Source organism: Pongo abelii, chromosome 4, assembly GCF_028885655.2.
Source record: "Pongo abelii isolate AG06213 chromosome 4, NHGRI_mPonAbe1-v2.0_pri, whole genome shotgun sequence".
Lineage (NCBI taxonomy): Eukaryota > Metazoa > Chordata > Mammalia > Primates > Hominidae > Pongo > Pongo abelii.
In genome coordinates, this window is record NC_071989.2 from 123,382,114 (window position 1) to 123,405,591 (window position 23,478).

The 23,478-nt window shown below is 35.4% G+C and overlaps 1 protein-coding gene across 7 annotated transcripts in view; it reads right to left on the minus strand.

Moving 5' to 3' along the window:
- The window catches only part of CCDC112 (coiled-coil domain containing 112), a 33,639-nt gene that overhangs the window by 1,374 nt on the left and 8,787 nt on the right, over positions 1-23,478 (minus strand). For 2 of the 7 annotated variants that reach the window (XM_054555831.2, XM_054555834.2), the window contains exons 2-10: positions 20,105-20,226; positions 14,934-15,055; positions 12,237-12,326; positions 11,265-11,340; positions 10,487-10,877; positions 6,481-6,894; positions 4,965-5,060; positions 4,588-4,641; positions 4,139-4,257 (exon numbers count right to left, since the gene is read on the minus strand). In XM_054555831.2, the coding sequence (XP_054411806.2) occupies positions 4,139-4,257; positions 4,588-4,641; positions 4,965-5,060; positions 6,481-6,894; positions 10,487-10,877; positions 11,265-11,340; positions 12,237-12,326; positions 14,934-15,055; positions 20,105-20,226 (1,484 nt within the window). Of the gene's footprint in view, positions 1-4,138; positions 4,258-4,587; positions 4,642-4,964; positions 5,061-6,480; positions 6,895-10,486; positions 10,878-11,264; positions 11,341-12,236; positions 12,327-14,933; positions 15,056-20,104; positions 20,248-23,478 lie in introns of all 7 variants that reach the window. The other 5 variants (XM_054555830.2, XM_003780552.5, XM_054555832.2 and 2 more) reach the window with 5 other exon arrangements.

The window sequence follows — 23,478 nt, forward strand, 5'->3', positions numbered from 1 at the left end:
AAGGCAGGGGTTGCAATCCTAGTCTCTGATAAAACAGACTTTCAACCAACAAAGATCAAAAGAGACAAAGAAGGCCATTACATAATGGTAAAGGGATCAATTCAACAAGAAGAGCTAACTATCCTAAATATATATGCACCCAATACAGGAGCACCCAGATTCATAAAGCAAGTCCTGAGTGGCCTACAAAGAGACTTAGACTCCCACACAATAATAATGGGAGACTTTAACACCCCACTGTCAACATTAGACAGATCAACGAGACAGAAAGACAAGGATACCCAGGAATTGAACTCAGCTCTGCACCAAGCGGACCTAATAGACATCTATAGAACTCTCCACCCCAAATCAACAGAATGTACATTTTTTTTCAGCACCACACCACACCTATTCCAAAATTGACCACATAGTTGGAAGTAAAGCTCTCCTCAGCAAATGTAAAAGAACAGAAATTATAACAAACTGTCTCTCAGACCACAGTGCAATCAAACTAGAACTCAGGATTAAGAAACTCACTCAAAACCGCTCAACTACATGGAAACTGAACAACCTGCTCCTGAATGACTACTGAGTACATAATGAAATGAAGGCAGAAATAAAGATGTTCTTTGAAACCAACGAGAACAAAGACACAACATACCAGAATCTCTGGGACACATTTAAAGCAGTGTGTAGAGGGAAATTTATAGCACTAAATGCCCACAAGAGAAAGCACGAAAGATCCAAAATTGACACCCTAACATCACAATTAAAAGAACTACAAAACCAAGAGCAAACACATTCAAAAGCTAGCAGAAGGCAAGAAATAACTAAAATCAGAGCGGAACTGAAGGAAATAGAGACCAAAAAAACCCTTCAAAAAATTAATGAATCCAGGAGCTGGTTTTTTGAAAGGATCAACAAAACTGATAGACCGCTAGCCAAGTCTAATAAAGAAGAAAAGAGAGAAGAATCAAATAGACGCAATAAAAAATGATAAAGGGGATATCACCACCGATCCCACAGAAATACAAACTACCATCAGAGAATACTACAAACACCTCTACGCAAATAAACTAGAAAATCCAGAAGAAATGGATAAATTCCTCGACACATACACCCTCCCAAGACTAAACCAGGAACAAGTTGAATCTCTGAATAGACCAATAACAGGCTCTGAAATTGTGGCAATAATCAATAGCTTACCAACCAAAAAGAGTCCAGGACCAGATGGATTCACAGCCGAATTCTACCAGAGGTACAAGGAGGAACTGGTACCATTCCTTCTGAAACTATTCCAATCAATAGAAAAAGAGGGAATCCTCCCTAACTCATTTTATGAGGCCAGCATCATCCTGATACCAAAGCCGGGCAGAGACACAACCAAAAAAAGAGAATTTTAGACCAATATCCTTCATGAACATTGATGCAAAAATCCTCAATAAAATACTGGCAAACCGAATCCAGCAGCACATCAAAAAGCTTATCCACCATGATCAAGTGGGCTTCATCCCTGGGATGCAAGGCTGGTTCAATATATGCAAATCAATAAATGTAATCCAGCATATAAACAGAACCAAAGACAAAAACCACATGATTATCTCAATAGATGCAGAAAAGGCCTTTGACAAAATTCAACAATGCTTCATGCTAAAAACTCTCAATAAATTAGGTATTGATGGGACGTATCTCAAAATAATAAGAGCTATCTATGACAAACCCACAGCCAATATCATACTGAATGGGCAAAAACTGGAAGCATTCCCTTTGAAAACTGGCACAAGACAGGGATGCCCTCTCTCACCACTCCTATTCAACATAGTGTTGAAAGTTCTGGCCAGGGCAATTAGGCAGGAGAAGGAAATAAAGGGTATTCAATTAGGAAAAGAGGAAGTCAAATTGTCCCTGTTTGCAGATGACATGATTGTATATCTAGAAAACCCCATTGTCTCAGCCCAAAATCTCTTTAAGCTGATAAGCAACTTCAGCAAAGTCTCAGGATACAAAATCAATGTTCAAAAATCACAAGCATTCTTATACACCAATAACAGACAAACAGCCAAATCATGAGTGAACTCTCATTCACAATTGCTTCAAAGAGAATAAAATACCTAGGAATCCAACTTACAAGGGATGTGAAGGACCTTTTCAAGGAGAACTACAAATCACTGCTCAAGGAAATAAAAGAAGATACAAACAAATGGAAGAACATTCCATGCTCATGGGTAGGAAGAATTAATATCGTGAAAATGGCCATACTGCCCAAGGTAATTTATAGATTCAATGCCATCCCCATCAAGCTACCAATGACTTTCTTCACAGAATTGGAAAAAACTACTTTAAAGTTCATATGGAACCAAAAAAGAGCCCGCATCGCCAAGTCAATCCTAAGCCAAAAGAACAAAGCTGGAGGCATCACACTACCTGACTTCAAACTCTACTACAAGGCTACAGTAACCAAAACAGCATGGTACTGGTACCAAAACAGAGATATAGATCAATGGAACAGAACAGAGCCGTCAGAAATAACACCACATATCTACAACTATCTGATCTTTGACAAACCTGACAAAAACAAGCAATGGGGAAAGGATTCCCTATTTAATAAATGGTGCTGGGAAAACTGGCTAGCCATATGTAGAAAGCTGAAACTGGATCCCTTCCTTACACCTTATACAAAAATTAATTCAAGATGGATTAAAGACTTAAACGTTAGACCTAAAACCATAAAAACCCTAGAAGAAAACCTAGGCATTACCATTCAGGACATAGGCATGAGCAAGGACTTCATGTCTAAAACACCAAAAGCAATGGCAATAAAAGCCAAAATTGACAAATGGGATCTAATTAAACTAAAGAGCTTCTGCACAGCAAAAGAAACTACCGTCAGAGTGAACAGGCAACCTACAAAATGGGAGAAAATTTTCACACCCTACTCATCGGACAAAGGGCTAATATCCAGAATCTACAATGAACTCAAACAAATTTACAAGAAAAAAATAAACAACCCCATCAAAAAGTGGGCAAAGGACATGAACAGACACTTCTCAAAAGAAGACATTTATGCAGCTAAAAAACACATGAAAAAATGCTCACCATCACTGGCCATCAGAGAAATGCAAATCAAAACCACAATGAGATACCATCTCACACCAGTTAGAATGGCAATCATTAAAAACTCAGGAAACAACAGGTGCTGGAGAGGATGTGGAGAAATAGGAACACTTTTACACTGTTGGTGGGACTGTAAACTAGTTCAACCATTGTGGAAGTCAGTGTGGCGATTCCTCAGGGATCTAGAACTAGAAATACCATTTGACCCAGCCATCCCATTACTGGGTATATACCCAAAGGACTATAAATCATGCTGCTATAAAGACACATGCACACGTCTGTTTATTGCAGCACTATTCACAATAGCAAAGACTTGGAACCAACCCAAATGTCCAACAATGATGACTGGATTAAGAAAATGTGGCACATATACACCATGGAATACTATGAAGCCATAAAAAATGATGAGTTCATGTCCTTTGTAGGGACACGGATGAAATTGGAAACCATCAGTCTCAGTAAACTATGGAAAGGACAAAAAACCAATCACCGCATGTTCTCACTCATAGGTGGGAATTGAACAATGAGAACACATGGACACAGGAAGGGGAACATCACACTCTGGGGACTGTTGTGGCGTAGGGGGAGTGGGGAGAGATAGCAATAGGAGATATACCTAATGCTAAACGACAAGTTAATGGGTGCAGCACACCAGCATGGCACATGTATACGTATGTAACTAACCTGCACATTGTGCACATGTACCCTAAAACTTAAAGTATAATAATAATAAGAAAACAAAACAAAACAAAACCTTTGTGGTTAAATTTACTTTAAAAAAAAAAGAAGTGACCTGAAAGGCAAATATATATATATTATATATATATATGAAAAAATATGTATATTTATATATATATTATATATTCTTATATATTATATAAATATATGTTATATATTTATATAAAAAAGATTTAGGTAAAAATCATTTATATATAAACATATATATCTTCATATATATGAAAAATATAATTTACATATAGTAAGTGCGTAAAATTTAAACATGCAGCAATTAAATTACTAAATGAACACCAATTCTAACTCTTACCTATGTGGGATATGTAGAAGTGGCCCAGAGCCCGTTGGTCCTATCTTTTTGGTTCGTTCTTCCCAACCTTTGGTGGATTTGTAAAGCCTAGAGGGATCTCTACTAACATTGTTTTCAACCTGTAATCAGAAGTAAAATAGTACCATTTAATTATACGAACTCAGTTTGTACTAGTAAATAAGTAAAAGCCTTAGTGCAGTTTTAAAAGACATAGTTGATATTGGCTAATAAAACCATTAATAGCCTCAATAAACTTCTCATTGGGCTCATATAGCTAAAAGAAAATTTAGACTACATCAATCTATTCATAAACTGTTAGTTTATTTCTTTTAGTTCTATTATTTTATTCTATTCTATTCCTATTTTTCTATTTCTATTATGAGAGAAATGTAATGCAGCTAAGTATGCTAGTGATACAGCCAGACAACAAATTTAGGATAAGTAACTACCAATAAGTCTTCCGTTTTATCCATGAGGGTCACGAACATCTTTAGCTCTGAGTACTGCAAGAGAGATTAAGCAATGCTCATAGCTGCCATTGATCTAAAATAGAGGTTCATATAGAAACAAATTTTTAAATGACAAGTAGGGGGAACAATAATTCAGAGTGAAAGAAAATGGTGCTCATAAGGTAAAATGACAGAATTCAAATAATGGTTGCTTAAATTGTACCAAGTTATGCTTCCTAATACGTAAATAAGTATGAAATTTAAAGTAGATGTTATAGAAATAAGGTGAGATATAAAGGAAATAGATTTGATGTCAGTATCCTTACAAATCAAGGAATTAGGATAATAACAATGAAAATAATCTCGGTGCAGAGTACCTTTTCTTTTAATTTTGCCAGTCTTCTTTGTTTTTGTGCCTTTTCATCTTCCTTTGCCTGTCTATCTAGAATTTTCAATTCAAGTTTATGTAAATCCTTAAAAAAAAAACCCATAGCATTAAGAAAGCATTTGAACTAGAATTTGTTCAAAATTTAGTTGTTCACAAGTAAAATTAAATTACCTTACCTATCAATATTCCTTCAATATTAATTCTTTCCAACAAAGCCTAACTAAGAGCTTTATTTTCTCTGAATATAAATGGTAACACATGCACATCCTTTCTGTATTATTTTATTTTAGGCATCTCTTGTTTTACTTTAAGGTTCAACCTAAAACTCTCTTTTAATAGGTGAGTTAAGCCCATTTTCATTCATCAATGTAGGTATATGTCTGATTTCAGATCTCTCTTATTATTTTATATTTTCTGTTTTGTGGGTTTTATTTTTTTCTTTTATTATGTGTCCTGCTTATTTTTGGGGTGTATGAGGAGGAATGGGAACTTTTGTTACTTAGGAAGATTTTTATATATGAACTAAAATAAATGAACTAAAATTTTCAGTATTAATGTGCTTTGTCCGTGTTTTTGTCTGTTATTTTTCTTTGTACCTCCCTTAGTTTTTGCTTTACAAACATTGCTGCTATATATTTTGATGCACATAACAATTCATAAATTATATCTCATTTGCACCCTTTTTCATTTTAAAGTCCCCTTCCTTGTCTTAATACTTTTTGGAATGAATTCTGCCAGTATGTCTTTATTAGCATTTTTCTTGTATATGTTTGTTTAAAATCACCTTTAATTTGACCACCCAGCAATAATCACAATTCCTTTAAGAAGACAAGCATCTACAATGCACTTAACTCTAGGGTACAGGGATGCTCAAAAAAACACACCACTAATGCAAACACACCACTAATGCCCTCATGGAGCCTACATTATGGTGGGGAAATGAACAAATAAGCAAGTCATCAATATGGTAAAGCCAGCCAGTTTGGCAGAGAAGACAAATCATTCAATCTTGCCTATGGCTACCTTTCTAGTCTCATCATCTGTTGGTTCCCCTCTCCTGCTTAATGCCCTAAGAATATTGAAGTGTTAATAGTTTCCATCACAAACCATACTGTTACACTCTTTCAAGCTGCTATTCATGCTGTTGCCTCTGCTAGGAAGGACCTCGTCTTTCCTTCCCTTCTTCAAGACTCAACCTAAGTATTACCTTCTCTCTGCCACTCATAGCTGTGGTAGTGTCCCTCCCTGTACTCCCTCCTAAGTACTCTGTCCATACCTCAATCACCACACTCTTTAACACATTATACTGGAATCTCCTACTTCCACATATCTTTCCCACTAGACTATAACCTACTAGAAGTTAGGGAGCACGGCTTACTCATTTTGGTATACTAATGCTATATACAGGTCCAATATACAAGTACTCAATTTTTGCTGAACTGAATTTGGAAGTAATACCTCCATGTGTAGCATTTAAAAATTATTTAGGAAATAGATTTACTCACTCTTTCTTGAAATCTGGAAATTTCATCAGCAGCATTTTTCCTTTTTTCTGCCTTTTCTGCCTTTTCCCTTATCTCCTTTTCAAGCCTCAAAAATTCTTCCTGTTCTTTCTTCTGCTGGGTATAACTTTCTAGTAGTAATTTTAACTTAAACTGGCGCTGGCGTTCTTTCTGATGTTTTTTCTGTTTCTCTTCTTCTTCTTTTAACTGGGAAGCACATTTCATTGACATTTCTATACTTTTCTGTTTCTTCCAAGCTTCAACTGCCAATTTCTGTTTCTTTCTTTGTTCCTCTTTTTGCTTTTGATTATCCTCTTGTTTATTATGAAAAAGCATAGGTGTGTTGTCTGCCTTTCCCTTTAACTTGAAAATTTCCTCCCTTTTTTGCTGCTTTTTAGTTTTCCAACTCTGAATTGACTAAATGATTTTTTTAAAAAAAGAAAGCAAGAGAAAAAAGTTTTTTAATAGCCAAAAGTATTTTAAAATACATCAATTCCATCTTTCTAGAAAGAATATTGATTGCAGGATGCTGGATGCTTAGGTTTTTCAGCTTTGTTTTATTTTTAACCAATGCGATTTTTTTCTACTTCTGTTTTTTAAAAATTGCTGTCTCTTAAAACTCTGAATAATGGGTTATCCTTTTGGCCTTCCTCTTTCTCTCTTAATCACCAAGTTCACAAGGACTATAACTCATGAATTATCCTTCTCCTCTTTACCTGCTTCTTTTTTTTTTTTTTTGAGACGGAGTTTCACTTTTGTTGCCCAGGCTAGAGTGCAGTGGCGCGATCTCAGCTCACTGCAACCTCTGCCTCCCAGGTTCAAGTGATTCTCCCGCCTCAGCCTCCCAAGAAGCTGGGATTATAGGTGCCAGCCACCATGTCCGGCTAATTTTTTTGTATTTCTAGTATAGATGGGGTTTCATCATGTTGGCCAGGCTGGTCTTGAACTCCTGACCTCAGGTGATCCACCCACCTTGGCCTCCCAAAGTGCTGGGATGACAGGTGTGAGCCACCGTGCCAGGCCTACCTGCTTCTTTTATTTTCATGGGCAACATCCCTTTCCTCTAATCATCTCATTTCTGCTTTCAAATTCTCTTTCTAGACTTAGAATACTTTCTGAGTGATCTTTATCTGGTCAAATATCAGAAGAAGAATTAAAGAGTAGGGTGGTTAAGAACATGAACACTGAAGCCAGACTATTTGGGACCAAATCCTGGCTTTGCCGTTTACTAGGTGTGGCGTTGGATGAGCCACTAAACTTCCCTGTCCTCATTTTGCTCATCTATAAAGTGGTAGGTAGTATTTCTTGCACAGTGTTGTTATGAAGATTAAATGAGTTAGCGTCTGGCACATAGTGCTTCTGAAGTATGTATAAATAAATAAATAAAACAGCTCAATAGCTACAGAGCTGTCTTTACATATGGGTATGTAAAAATTATTTCAAATTCTAGCAGGCTTCTCCATGCCATTTAGGGCATATTCACTGAATTACCTTCCCTCCAAGTCAAGAAACTATTTCCTCATCTTTCTTTATGATATATCATTCATTCCACTCAATAAATCTTTATGGTATGTATATATACTATATACAAGGCAATATGATGGCAACAATGAAACAATATTAAAACTATACCAAATGCCATCTAGTACAGTGCTACTCAAAATACCAGTCTGCAAAAATATCGGGAATTTGTGTCAAAAGGCAAATCAATGCACTGCTTCTTTCAATGTGAAAATTTTCTATGGAAAAAAAAAAGTCAATTGAACTAAACAGTGCTCACTGCATAGTTAATTCTGGTGCAACTATTTTATCCCACTGTAAACCAGTAACAGTTTGCAAACCCATATTTAATCCATGGACCAAGTCTGAGCAGCACTGTTCTAGGTGAAGTTCAACACAGGCATACCACAACACATCATATAAAAGGTGTAAGTGTTAGTGAAATCCTGAGGGAAGTTACTTATGTTTGGGTGGGCAAGGAGGAGGCAACATCTGATCTGGGCCAATTTTGATAAGCTGGGATTGGAGGGGGAAAGAAAGAATGGAGGTTCCAGAAAGTGAGAACAAGATAAGCAAAGGCATTCAGGCCAGAAAGTTCACAGCATGTCTGAAAATGTCAGTATAATATCTTCACTTATTAAAAACACAGGATATATTAAAGGAAGTGGGAGATAAAAATGGTAAATTTCCTACTCAACTTCTTAAAACTCCGTAGATTTAAAACTGAGCTCCTGATATTTTCCTCCAAACTTCCCTTTCCTCCTCCAACATGCCTTTCTTCAGTAAATGGCACCTCCACTTTCACAAACCCTTCTATCTCACTCCTACATCCTGCTCATATCCTATCAAACTGATGATATATCAGTCACCAAATATCAGGAAATAGAGCAAATGGGAACAAGGAAAATAAGCTAGAATCTGAATGGTTTACTTTTATCACAAGAATCAGTGTGTCTGTTTCTTTAGGTGGTTTTCATTAGCAGAATAAACTAGAGGACTTGGTAAAGCACAGATTGTTGGGCCCTACCCTCACAGTTCTAATTAGGTCTGGAGTTGGAGCCTGCTAAGTTCTAATAAGGTCCCAGGTGATGCTGATTTTGCTGGTCTAGGGACCACTTTGAGAATCCCATGTTTTCAGTATCTTGGGGAAAAAAGCCCAAATGACTTATGTTTCAAACATTTTTCTTAAAACCCGAGAAGTCAATTTCCCTACATTCAATTTATTGCCGGAGGGAGGGATGGGAATGACAAGAACAACAAAAATGCAGCTATTCCCTCTAAAACTTTAGACTAAACATGGACTCAATTATTTCTTTAATACTCCTTAGGTATACCATCTATGGAATAAACACAACCTTTTTGTTAAACCAGGTAAGTCAAACTTCGTCATCGCTGAACTCTACAAAAAAAAAAAAAAATGACTCTGACTTACTGTGGTTCTCAACTAGGGGCTATTTTTCCCCTCCAGTGGACATCTCGCTAGAGACATTTTTGATAATCACAATTAAAGAGATATTATAAGCATCTACTCGCTGGAAACCAGGGATGCCATCCTATAATGCACAGAACAGGCCCCCACAACAAAGAATTATCTAGCTCCAAATGTCAATAGTATCAAGGTGAAGAAATCCTGATCTGATGGAAAGCCAGAGTAATATTTTTGTAAAAATGGACCTTTTTAGGTATCTGCCACAATCAGGCGTTATTTTTTTTCTGGGGTAGCTAACATTCTGAGTCTTTAAAATAAGCAATATGGTTGAAGTTTAAAAATCTCAAAGAAATGTTTACTAGTCAAAGCATTTTTTCTACTGCCTCTTGATTTTTCTATTCAAAACAATGTGGCCTTTGCTGGTAAGATGACTTTTTTCAAAAGTCTCAGTGGATCTGGATTGCTCACATTTCTGAGAAGTGGATACAGAGGACTGGACCCATAATCAGAGGCTTTTTGTCCCATTATGTTATTTGTGAGGGAGACATGTTTGGCTATGAGGAAGTCCAAATGTTGTTCTATTACTTGGGTAAAATTACTTGACTTTCTTTTTTTATTTTTATTTTTTCTTGAGACTAGGTCTCGCTCAGGCTAGAGTGCAGTGGTGCAATCACAGATCATTGTAGCCTCAACCTCCTAGCCTCAAGCAATCCTCCCACCTCAGCTTCCCAAGTAGCTGGGACCACAGGTGCGTGGCACCATGCTCAGCTAATTTTTCTGTATTTTTTGTAGAGACAGGGTTTTGCCATGTTGCCCAGGCTGATCTCGAACTCCTGAGCTCAAGCGATCCATCCGCCTTAACCTCCCAAAGTGCTGGGATTACAGGTGTAAGCCCCTGTGCCTGGCCAAAATTACTTAACTTTCAATGCCTCAGTTTCATCTTCTATTAGATTGTCGGGGGAGGGGAACTATAAACACACTTCATGGGATTGCTGTAAAGTTAATGAGACATGTTAAGTGTTTAGTACAGTGCCTAGAACATAGAAACACAGAATGAATAATAGCTATTATAATTATTACCTCTTTTTTTCTTTCTTCTAGAGCCAGAAACTTTTGATACCATTTTTCATGCTGTTGAACTTCATTTTGTGTTTTTCCAGGAAGGTGTTCTAGAACTTCTTCCATAAATGTTGGCTTCCCTTTATGTTTGTTTCTCACCTTTACAAAGTTCTGGTGATCATAATCATCCCAGCCACCTTGTCGCCCTCCTGTTTGCTGAAGGAATTTTTCAAAATCTAGTACCTCTTCTGGAAGAGTACTTGGTATTACTTTGTCTACAGGAACTTTGCTTGAAATTGCTCTGAAAGCTTTCTCTGTTTCTGAATTACCCAAAGCCCATGTGTCAATTTTTCTTGATATGGCACTCAACTCATTATTAGTTGTCTTCTCTTCTTTAATTAGCTCTTCATATCTAAAATTTTAAAAATAAAGTTTGAATAAGAAGACAATCCATATTAACTCTTCATTTTCCATCAAATTTAAGATACCAGACTCTTTATATCATCTTCTCCGCTTCACATTACTAACATTTATAAATTTAAGCCTTAAAAGAGTCTCCTCAGAGATAAAAACAATCTTTCAAATTCTTATTTGGGATTTTATAGTAACTAAATATGAATAAAATTTCACTTTAAATACGAAAAGCCACCTAAAACTGAGAACAAGAAAGATATTGTATTTCTTTTGTATAAGACTCAAATACATAATAACAGAATGCATTATATGCAAAAACCTACTGGGGCCAGTTATTAAAAAATAAAGGTCAATAATTTTATATTAAAATGAGTTTAAAACATACATCAACCTCTGCTCTTCTTTAAAAGTGTTAATTGCATTTTCAATTTCTTCCATCATTTCTCTGAGCTTCTCAACAACTGTAAAAGAAACATGGAAAATTATTTTGTGCCATTTTCCCATATGGCTAAAAGTTAAATATTAGGAAGAAAAAGAGGAATGTTCCCCTAATTTTAAAATATTTCTTAGCCTAAGGCATAAGAAAGTTGTGCTCAAAAGTGAATTTTTATGATTGCTATTTTTTCTGATTACAGACATTTTCCCTATATACTCATATCATAATTATCTCCATTTTAGAGCTGAGGGAATGAAAGCTCAGAGATATCAAGTAACTTGCCTAAAATTACATAGCTAACAAGTGAAAGATCAAAGGTTTGACCCAACACCTGTCTGATTCCTAAGTCCATACACCCTGAGCCCTTTAATTTGTTGCTTTGATTCTCAGGAATGAATATTACAGTAAGCAAGGAGGTAGGGATATAATTTGTGGGATTTTTTTCCAAAAACTAGCATTTGTCCTAAATCAGTTTAACCTTTCCTTATGTATTAGAAATGCCTCTCAAAGATAATTATTTCAAAAAGCAAATGAAGGGAAAACGCTGGGACAGGATTAAGGAAATCAATCTTTTTTCCCCTTAATTAGCTGTTTTTAAACCTTTGTATAACATAGATTCCCAATCCTGTAAATGACACTAGTATGTTTTCGGCCTACCTTATAATTTCTAAGGATTTGATAATACTTTAACAGATATATGCAGAAATGCCCGATTATAGTTCTCCAGTGTAAACTTACTAAATCCTAACCGATAGAGTTTAGCTACATTAATAAACTTATTAAGTCCTAACCAATAAAGTAGAGTTTAGCTCCATTAATAAACTTATTAAGTCCTAACCAATAAAGTAGAATTTAGCTCCATTAATGCCAAATAGAAAATACTAACACATAAGAAAGATTATAATATTTAAATTTACTTACAATCAGGTGTAGGCTTCACATCTTTTAACTGATGCTGAAGTTTCTTTACATTATTATGTATTTTGGCCAATTGTTGCTGGATTTTTGCTCCTATGAGGAAGAAGTATGCACTTAAAAATAATTATGTGACAAATGTGGTTACAATTCAGGATTCTATATGTAAGAGTGATCACTGTTAGTAAAAGCCAAGAGCAATTAAATAAAGAACAAAAGATAGTTATTTATGTCAAAACATTAATACTTTAAGCACCTTTGCTCTAAATAAAGCATCTTTCGATATCTTCCAATATTTAAAAGCATAATGGGCTAAGTCTTACTATAACCCATGCTAAGGAAATGTCTTTTTTCCCCCTCTGTGTAGATTGAGTTATTGGACATTGTGTTCGATGTAAATATTAGCAGTTTCAGCATAGTTTGTTTTGCTCTTTAATAGTGTTTCATTTCTTTTTAATTTGTTATAATTTATGGAAATAGAATTTGGTCTTAACTCTATTGTGGGAATATTAAAACTATTTAGTTAATTCTGTGAATACTGAGAAACTTCCCATTGAGAATTAATTTCATCCAACTAAATCCTCTAGGAAAGGGGCAGGTGATACTCATTGATATCACTGGCATGGCCCTGAGGAGGTGCCTCGGGTATCATTCAGTGGTATACTACGCCACAGGTTGCCAAGCTCAATCAAAGGACCAGCCTGGAGTAAAATATTAGGCCCACGACAAAGCCTGAAAAGTAAATGAGAGTGTCAACGATGTTTTCAAATCGTCTTTATCAGCACAAAGGATTCTTCTTTCATATTTTTTTCTGAAGGAATAATCTTACTTTAATATTTACTTAAATTACCAGGCTAATGTCAAAATATTTGCATTCTTATAATAGTAGTATTATTATTTTATTATCTTGGGGTACTTTATGCACCCTTCTCTTTTTTGTTTTTGCAACTTTTCCACAAATGAGCACGAAGCACCAAAGGCTTGGTACAAAAGTCCTTAAAAGTAATTATTTTTTAAGAAAAAGTTTATCTATAGGTTTGCAGTCAGTGTGAATATCCAAAATAAACCTCTTAATACGTATATGACAACTTTGTCTTGTTCTGTGTTTTTCATTAAAATTCAAGAATTCCATAAAGGCAGAAACTTTTTGTAATTTACTTTGTAGGGTCTTACTGTTGAACTTTAGGTCAAGAAACGTCCCTAGTAAAGTAATTAGGAAAGTGTTTTTTGTTGTTTCATTTTAGCCTTAGTTTGATCAGCTACCAAAATATCACTACAGGGCTGATAATCTTTTTATTTTATTTATTCATTTGGATATATAGACAAATCATTTAAGTACAATATGACATAAATGCAGGCTAAAATTGAGGTATGATATTTGAGGTAAGGAATAGGTATTTCTACTGCTTAGCTGTAATATATGAAGGGAAAACTTCTCTATCTTTATGCTAAGACAAGCATTCTTTACTCTCCTAGACAGGAAAAACATAAAATGTAGTAACACTACACTTTATAAGAGCAAAACTTATAAAAATAACTTAAAAAAATAAGAGCAAAACTATAGAACAAAGGGAAATAGATTGGTACAAATAAAGTTGCCATAATAAAGGGAAAATCAAGTGACCTAAAATTTGCACAAAATTTTACTTATTGGCATTACCGAGACATAGAAAAATCAGCCTCCCAGTTGTCTACAAAAGAACTGAGGGAAATAAAGAAATATTGAATCTGGGTGTCTAGGTTTTTCAATGTATCAAAGAAGGAAAATGATTCCTGCCACTGCTTGACAAAGGATAACTTTTTAAAGTAGTGTAATCTTTTCTTTTAAAAAATAGTGCAACCTTATATTTTGAAAGAAAAAAATCACTAGGAATTTATTTTAATTGATGATAAGGGAGTATCACGAGCAGTCTCATCTCTACATAGTAAGTCTTAATATTTTATAAAGCTTAGTTATTTGATAACCATTATTTTTCCTTTAAGAAATGCTAAGCAGCTTTTTTAATATAAAGATTTTATAACATACAGAATCTAACGCTACAATGAAACAAAATATTCTCAAATTCTTTAAGGGTAACATTCAGTACACTCTTGACGATGATTAATATTCATAACAAACAAAAGAACACAGTCATGTACAATCTATCTATAAGGTACATTTTTGTATATTATCTCATCAGATGCACAGTAAGGCTCTCCTGAGGTAGAAATGACAAGTTTTAGAATGTAGACAAGGAAACCCAGGTTTATGCAATTATCTGACTTGATCACCTCATACAACTACTAATTATAGCTTTGAATCTGTGGATGCTTACTGAGTCCAGGGCTCACTCAACAATGCCAGGGTAATGAGCTAACATCAGACAGCCCAGAAATCACTCTGCTTTTAAGAAATTTTAATAGCATTTGGTGGTGTGTCAACCAAAAAAATCCCCCAAATCCTCTCTTTCTTTTTAAATTGGAAGAAACATACAACAGAAAACAATCCAGTTGGTATGACTAAATAGTGACCCGAAAGAATAAACACATGTCCCTAAAAGACAAATTTTACCAACTAAAATACAGAGAATATAACACAGTCAATAGAGAACTGACTCTGTTGATAGAGAACACAACACAGTCAATGCACAAAGACAAAGCACAGGGTAAAACTGCAACTTTATATCGCTCAATAGTTTTTAGATCATCACAAACTCAACTTACTTTCTGTTTTCCTGCTGTGAATCAATTTATTTTCCAATTCTTCTAGCATACTATGTTCAATTCTGAAGTCACTTTTTTGGTTGTAGAAATGACTGTGTTTATCTTTTTCCATGTTAATTACTCTTTAGGAAAAGAAATAAATAGTATAAATATGATTTAAATATATTCTTAGTAGTTTAAAATATGAAGACACTCAATAATCAGTATTTTATATTTGGATTAATTCATCTATGGAATAAAAATAATTACTTTGGTTAATAAGGCTAAGGAATCAAAACATTAGTCAAAATAATAGCTAGAAGAGTTAATTTCAATCAAAAACAACTATAATTTGAACTGCTATTTAAATCATAAAATGATAATTTAAGAAAATGTGGATATACATTTGCTTTGAAAATGCATAAGCTTTTGACTATTGATTCCAACTCAGTCTCACTGGAGCCTGAAAATGGCCATCACTGCTGACAACTGCTTTCAATAGTAGATACTATTAATTTTGTAACCTTAGCCAAGATGGTTAACCTCTCCAGGTATGAACCTCCTCATCACTAAAACGTGAATAATAACAGCTCTCCACTATCTAATAGGGCTATTATTCACATCAAATGAGATAATATATGTGGGAGATCTCTGTACAGTACAAGTATACTATGGAAATGCAAGTTATTAATATTATTAATAAAACTAAAACTTCAAGAGACTAACCATCTACAAAGACAGGAAATTTCGGGTATTTAATGACTATTGTCTACATTTACTTCAGGGCTTCTTTCAGCACATCTTTGCCCCTTGAATTTAGTCTATCTAACAGTAAGGAGTTCTCATTGTTAGTTTGCACCCTAAGAGAAAACAAAAACAAAATAAAACACTACTGAGAAACTTTTTTGATTGGGCAAAGAAATTAATTCTCAAGTTACCTTTTTTTTTTGAGACAGGGTCTGGCTCTGTCACCCAGGCTGGAGTGCCATGGTGCCATCTCAGCTCACTGCAGCCTTGACCTCCCTGGCTCAAGCAATCCTCCAACCTCAGTCTCCTGAGTAGCTGGGACTACAGGGGCGCACTACCATGCCCAGCTAATTTTTTTTTTTTTTGATAGATACAGGGTTTTGCCATGTTGCCCAGGCTAGTCTTGAACTCCTGAGCTCAAGTGATCTGCCCACCTCGGCCTCCCAAAGTGCGTGAGCCATCATGCCCAGCCAAAATTAATTTTCTTAATGTGTTTCTTTCTCCCAGAAGGTGGAAATTAATATGAATATTTCTCCACTAATCTTGGATTTAATAAGTGGTGGAGCATCGCTGGCCATTTACTTAATTCACACAGCCTGAGAGGCAACTATCTATACCGTAGAGTTTCCCAATCTTTTCCACTTTGCCACACATACAGAATTTTTTTTTTTTTTTTTTTTTTGAGACAGAGTCTCGCTCTGTCACGAAGGCTGGAGTGCAGTGGTGAGATTTCAGCTCACTGTAACCTCCGCCTCCCTGGTTCAAGCAATTCCCCTGCCTCAGCCTCCCAAGTAGCTGGGACTACAGGCGCCTGCCACCATGCCTGGCTAATTTTTGTATTTCTCGTAGAGACAGAATTTCGCCATGTTGGCCACGCTAGTCTCAAACTCCTGACCTCAAGTAATCTTCCCGCCTTGGCCTCCCAAAATGCTGGGATTACAGGCATGAACCACTGCATCTGACCGCCCATAGAGAAAAATTTAATATTCATAAGACACATGGGGGTAGACAGATGAGACTGCCCCAGAGCCCACCACTGCTCCAAAGGCTGAGGGGATCATGTCTTAGCATGTGTGTTTAGGTAGCTTCTACTGTTTGTGAGAAGAAATAATGGGTAGATAAAGATATGAAATAGATTTCAGTCCCACCTGGCAACTCTAATGGACTGAGTCCTGGGTTGAGGACTGGGAAGTTCATCTAGGCTCTGGTTGCAGATGGGGAAAATTACTATGATAAAAAGAAACGTCTGCCATGGACACGGGATATGCTTCAACTTTATATCACTCAACAGTTTTTAGTTCATCAGAAATTCAACTTACTTTCTGTTTTTCCTGGATTAGAAATATTAACCTATAAGGATATTCAAAATATGCTAATTAATGGAGACAAGTTGACAAAAATGAAAACAACCTCCTCAATAGAAGAAATGCAAATTAAAACTATATCACAGTAACACTGCACACCTATAATATTGGCAAAAAAAATCACAAATTTAATATATTTTGTTAACAAAACTGTGAGAAAAACATGTCTTCTCATACGTCGTTGGTGGAACTGTTGTCTACGGTGGGCAGTTTAGCAATATTTATCACATTTACAAATTCATTTATCTCTGACCCAGTATTTCCTTTTAGGAATTTATCCTAAAGATATACTTACAAACAAATAATGTTGACCTGTGTGGGTATGGTAATTAATTGCAGCAGTGTTTGTTATTAAAAAAAGATTGAATATAACCTAAACGTCCATAAATATGGGCAAGTTAAATAAATCATATTACATTCATATACTGGAATATGATACAGTCGTACTCTGTTCTACGTATTGACAGGAAAAGATCTCTAAGATAACCTCTTTTTATAACAAAGTTTTTGTAGGAAAATGTTAGACATATTCAAAAGTACAGAATGGTAAATTGATGCCCATCATATGATATGAATTTTATCTCACCCTGATTCAGCAGTTTTACCTCTCATCTATCCATCTATCTTTGCTTTGCTCAGTTTAAGTATTTTCAAGTAAATCCATTACATCTACCTTTGCTTTGCTTAGCTTAGCTTAAGTATTTTCAAGTAAATCCATCACATTATGCAATTTCACCCCAACAAACTTTTGTGTGTGCCTCTAGAGTACTGATATTTGACTTATCTAACTATAATGCCATTATTGTGCCTAGCAAAATCTACAATTCCTTGTTATCTAAGATATACACTTAAAAAAATGCAGAGCAATGTGGACAATATGCTACCATTTATACAAAAAAGGAAAAATCTGAATATATATTTATATTTCTTTATAAACACATAAAATATCTGGAGAAGGATACATAAGAAACTAAAACTAGTGGGTTATCTGAGTGGAAAGGAACTGGGTGGCTTGGATGAAGAGTAAAACTGAGACTTTCCACTGAGTACCCTTTGATTTGTTTTGATTCTTGAACCATGTAAATATATTACGTATTTTAAAAATTTAAAAAAATGATATTACAGATTGTGGTTTTTTGTTTGTGTTTATGTGAATTGTTAGATAGAAACACTCTTACAATGAGTTTTTCTAATATTCTTTCAGTGAGTTTTTCCAATGCCCTAAAACAGATGAAGAAGCCTGCTCAGAACTGTAAAACACACTGGTTGCTGCATCTGTGGATATTAACCATTTGGTGGACATTACCCTATCTAGAAAGAAACATAAAACAGAACCTCTAACCTAAAATCTAATTCTATCTAGAGTAATGCATTTTAGAAATTTTAAAGAATTGTATTTTTTCAAATTCTGAATACTAAACATATAGGTATTAGCAACTTCAAGCATACAATACGTTATTATTAACTATAGTCACCATGCTGTACATTAGGTTTCCAGATTTTTGCTATTTTATAACTTGTACCCTTTGACCAACATCTCCCCATTATCCCCACTCCCACCTCATCACCCCCGGACTCCTGGTAATCACCATTCTATTCTCTGTTTCTGAGTTTGACTTTTTTAAGATTCCACATATAAATGAGATCATGCATTGTCTGTCTTTCTGTGTATGGCTTATTTCACTTAACATAATGAAAATCTCAGCTCACTTTTCTAAGAAAGTTGATCTTAAATATTCTCAACCCTTCACGCACACACAAGATAACTATGTGAAGTGATGGATATGTTAATTAGCTTGATTGTGGTAATGATTCTGCAATGTATGTGTACATCCAGACATCACACTGTAGACATTAAACATATATAATTTTTATTTGTCAGTTATACCTCAATAAAGTTGGGGGAAAAGACAAAAGTATTATATAAATGCAATGAGAATTTAGTCTCCAAAAGCTACAATATGGTATAGCTTTTTAAAATTCTAACAGTACACTTTTTCATTGGTAGAATTTCTAAATAGAGAACTGCCACCAATTCTGATCCAGAGACCATTCCTTATAATAGGCTCCTTTTCTCATGTCCTTTGGCAAATTGATACCATGTAGGTTCAAAGCAATGTTTTGATAAAGCTCTCAACTGTAGGGTAAAGCAATGTTTTGATAAAGCTCTCAACTCAAGGGGTGCCTTGAGTTCTAATTCTTTTTAACATTCCTCATATTTACATGCTGGTACTGCTGACAACATTGAACATTCAATAAATATCAATGGTTGTTTAAAAAAAAAGTTCATATATATTGAAAATTTAAAATAAATGGAAGCTTCTCAAATAGCTTGGTCATAAGGGGCAAAATGGATCTGAAAGGAGCAGAAACCAAGGAAGTGAGATCAATTAAAAAGCCACTCAAAAAAAAGTAAGAGCACAGACTTTTCATTAAAATGATTCACTGTCTTCCTTAGTGAGATCACACCCACATATTCAAATAGGCTTGGTGGTGAACAGCACTGGTTAGTAAGAAGAACAATGGCTTTCAGAGTGGCTGGAGCCAGCCTAAGAGTCCCTCAAACACCATTTATTAACCATGTAACCTATGGAAAGATGTTTATCCTCTATGATCCTCAACATCCTCATTTGTAAAACAGGAAGAAGAGCAATTTAAATATATGATGTTCGTCATTTATAAAACATTATAAAACACTTTCATACATACATAATAAAAAACACAAAAACGATTCACTTCCTCAAAAACATTTACCAGGCGTTTAGTTACAAAGTGAAAATAGATTAAGTCTGTTATTTGTTACATAAAATCTAAAGAAACAGCTATTTTGTTTCCCCTGAAATACACAGATTCAAAATTGTAAAAATAAAGAAAATTGAAATAACTCTACTTACAATTAACTTTATATTAAACAGCCTATTATTTCATACCTCCCGTCTTTCTCTTGTTATATTTGACAGGCTAGTGATTACAATTTTATAACTTAATGTGAGCCTAGGTAGGGTAGAGTAGAATTAATTTTTTATTGTCCATTATAAAATGGCTAGTAATGTTATTTGAAGATTATATTCTTATACTTACTGATTTTTAAATTTTTCTGCTGTGCGTACGAATTCTGCTTTCTTAGTCTGATTAACTTTCTGCTTCCAGTTTTGTAGATGAAAAGGACGAATTCCACCTGAAGTACTAAAACAGCCATCACTCTGCATTGAGAACAAGAAAAACTTAACAGTAATGAAAATAGTAAGACATAAATGTGGAATTTTTTCAGAGAGATAAAATGTCAATAGTTGAGTTTCTTGAAGGATAATTTTGGGGCCAATCTCACTTAACTCTTAAAAGTACATTTGTGGAAGAAGGAGTATCTATCAAATGAAGGAATATCTATCTTAAAATGCTAAACTGAGTAAGAAATGTTAAATATCCAGGGATTATTTGCAAAATAATCTAATTCATTCAGTTGGTCATTTAACAAATATGTATTGAACACTATGAAGTGACACGGGCTACATTAGACACTAGGGAAACAATGATGATCTATAATAATATGGCCCCTGTCTGAAGGTCTAGTGAGGAAAAACAGATTTAAAGAGATAAGAGTAAACAAGCAATAAAATGAAAACTCCACCAGCTGCAATAAACGCTATTAAGAAAATAAATATTAGGGCTCAGATGGAGAAAGCGGAGCAAGGGTTTGCTTTTTTCAGTTACAATGGTCACAGAAGTTCTATTTGAGGGGATGACTTTAAGGAAGATTGAAGCCAGCCATGACAGGAGCAGTAGGAAAGTGTGTTCTAAGCAAATGGTTCCACATGAGCAAAAGCCCTAGAGCATGAAAGACTTTGCTGAGTTCAAGCAGAGAAAGGCCAATTGTGTCATGAGATTAGTAATGGTGCAGATCTTGGTAGGAGATGAAAGTAGAGAGGCAGGTATGTGCCAGATCATACAGACATTTTAGGTCACTTAGGGGGTCTGGATTTTATTGAAGAGTTTTGAGCAGGGAAATGCCATGATACATTTAACTCTTTAAGAACAATTTTCTGGCTATTCTTTTGGAGAGTAAATTGATGGGAGGTGTAGGGGTGGAGTGAGGCAAGACTGGAAGCAGGAGATCAATGAGGTACCTAGTACAGCTATAGAGACAAGGAATGACAGTGTCCAGGACTACTGGGCTGATAGAAAATAAAAGAAGACTCAATGTATTTTGGAGGTATCACCGAGAGGGATTGCTGAGCAATAAAAATGGGTTGTGGGGGATGAGGGGAAAAATAAACAAGGCTTCAAATTTCCTGGAGCAAAAAAGAACAAAGTAGCAAATCTAAATCTAGGAAATATATTTTAAGTCAAAATGTAATTCGCAGACCATAAAATATGTCTGTTTGAAGTGTACAATTCAGTGGTTTTTAGTGTATTCACAAAGTTTTGTAACCATCACGACTATCCAGTTTCAGAATATTTTCATCATACCAAAAAGAAACCTCATACCTATTAGAGGTCACTCCCCATTCCCCTTCCTCCCAGCTCCTGGCAACCATTAATCTACTTTCTGACTCTATGGATTTGCATATTCTGGAGAATTTATATAAATGGGCTCATACAATGTGTAGCCTTGTCTGACTTCTTTCACTTCACATGATGTTTTCAAGATTCTTCCATGTTGTACCATGAATCAATACTCCATTCCTTCTTACAGCTGAATAATACTCCATTATATGGGTCTACCACATTTTCTTTATCTACTCATCAGTCATTAGCTGATGGACAATTGGGGTGTTTTCATTATTTGGCCAAATTAATCTGAACATTTGTGTACATGTTTTAATGTGAATATATGTTTTCAATTCTCTTCATTATATACCTAGCAGCAGAATTTCTGGATCATAAAGTAACTATTTTTTTTTACTTTCCCATTTTGAAAAATTGGGTGGCATAGTGGGGCCTGGTGGCTCATGCCTCTAATTCTAGCACTTTGGGAGGCCAAGGTGGGAGAACAGCTTGAGCTCAGGAGTTTGAGACCAGCCTGGGCAACATAACAAGATCCTGTCTGTATAAAAATTAAAAAAAAAATTAGCCAGGCATGGTGGTGTGAGGCCACCAGGAGGCCACCTCAGGAGGCTGAGGTGGGAGGATCACTTGAGTCCAGGAGATTAAGGCTGCAGTAAGCCATAACCACACAACTGCACTCCAGCCTTGGGGGACAGAACAACACACTGTCTCAACAACAACAACAACAACAAAAAGGATTGCCCTTTTACTGTTGAGCTGGAAGCATTCTTTATATACTGGATGTAAAAGTCCCTTATTAGACATATGATTTGTAAATATTTCCCCCCATTCTCTGAGTTGTCTTTTCACTTTCTTGATAATGCCTTTGAAGCCCCAAAATTTTAAACTTTTTAAAGAATTGCCAGACTGTTTTCCACAGTGGCTGCACCATTTTACATTCCCACCAGCAATGTATGGGGGTTTCAATTTCTCTACAAACTCACCAATAACTGTTATTATCTGTCTTTTTCATTACAGTCATCTTAATGGGTATGAAGTGATTTCTCACAGTGGTTCTGATTAGTCCATAATGACTAATGATGTTGAGCATTTTTTTCATGTGCTTATTGGCCACTTCTTTTAAGGAATGTCTACTTAAATCCTTTCCCTTTTTAAAAATTTGGTTGTCTATTTATTGTTGAATTGTAACAGTTATTTATGTTACTCAACTTTTATGGGAGGCTATTGTTTTGAACAGAGCTCCTGCAGTAGGCCCCAACAGACCAGACAAAATAAAAATAGAGTCACTCATGCTAAGTGCCATATGATCAAAATGAAACTTTGAGGAAAGAGGTAGATTTCCCCAACTGACCAATTTTTCCTGAAAACAAGAGATGCACAGCAACCAATCAGAAAGGGTCCAGTCAACCTGAGTCCGAGTAATAAGAAAAGCCTCTCCGCTTTTACCTTCATAAGTTACCTGAAGTAAACAGATGTTAACCAATCCTCTTTCCTTTTTTTTTTTTTTTTTTTTAAATTAAAGTGTTGAGGGTCTTCTTATGTTGCCCAGGTTGGATTCCTGGGCTCAAATGATCCTCTTGTCTCAGCCTCCTGAGTAGCTGAGACCACAGGCGTATGCTACTGTGCTCAACTCCAATCTGCTTTTTTCTTTTATTTTTCTTTTTGCTTCAAAATATTCTTTCATAATTGAGATTTTATTCGTTGTGTTGAAAATCAGTACACACACATTTCAATTTGCACACAATTTTTAACATAGGTACCAAAAATCTAAAATGCCATTTTTTTTCCCCCCCGAGATAGAGTTTTGCTCTTGTCATCCAGGCTGGAGTACATTGGTACCATCTTGGCTCACTGCAACCTCTGCCTCCCGAGTTCAAGCAATTCTCCTGCCTCAGCCTCCCGAGTAGCTGGGATTACAAGCGCCCACCACCACGCCCAGCTAATTTTTC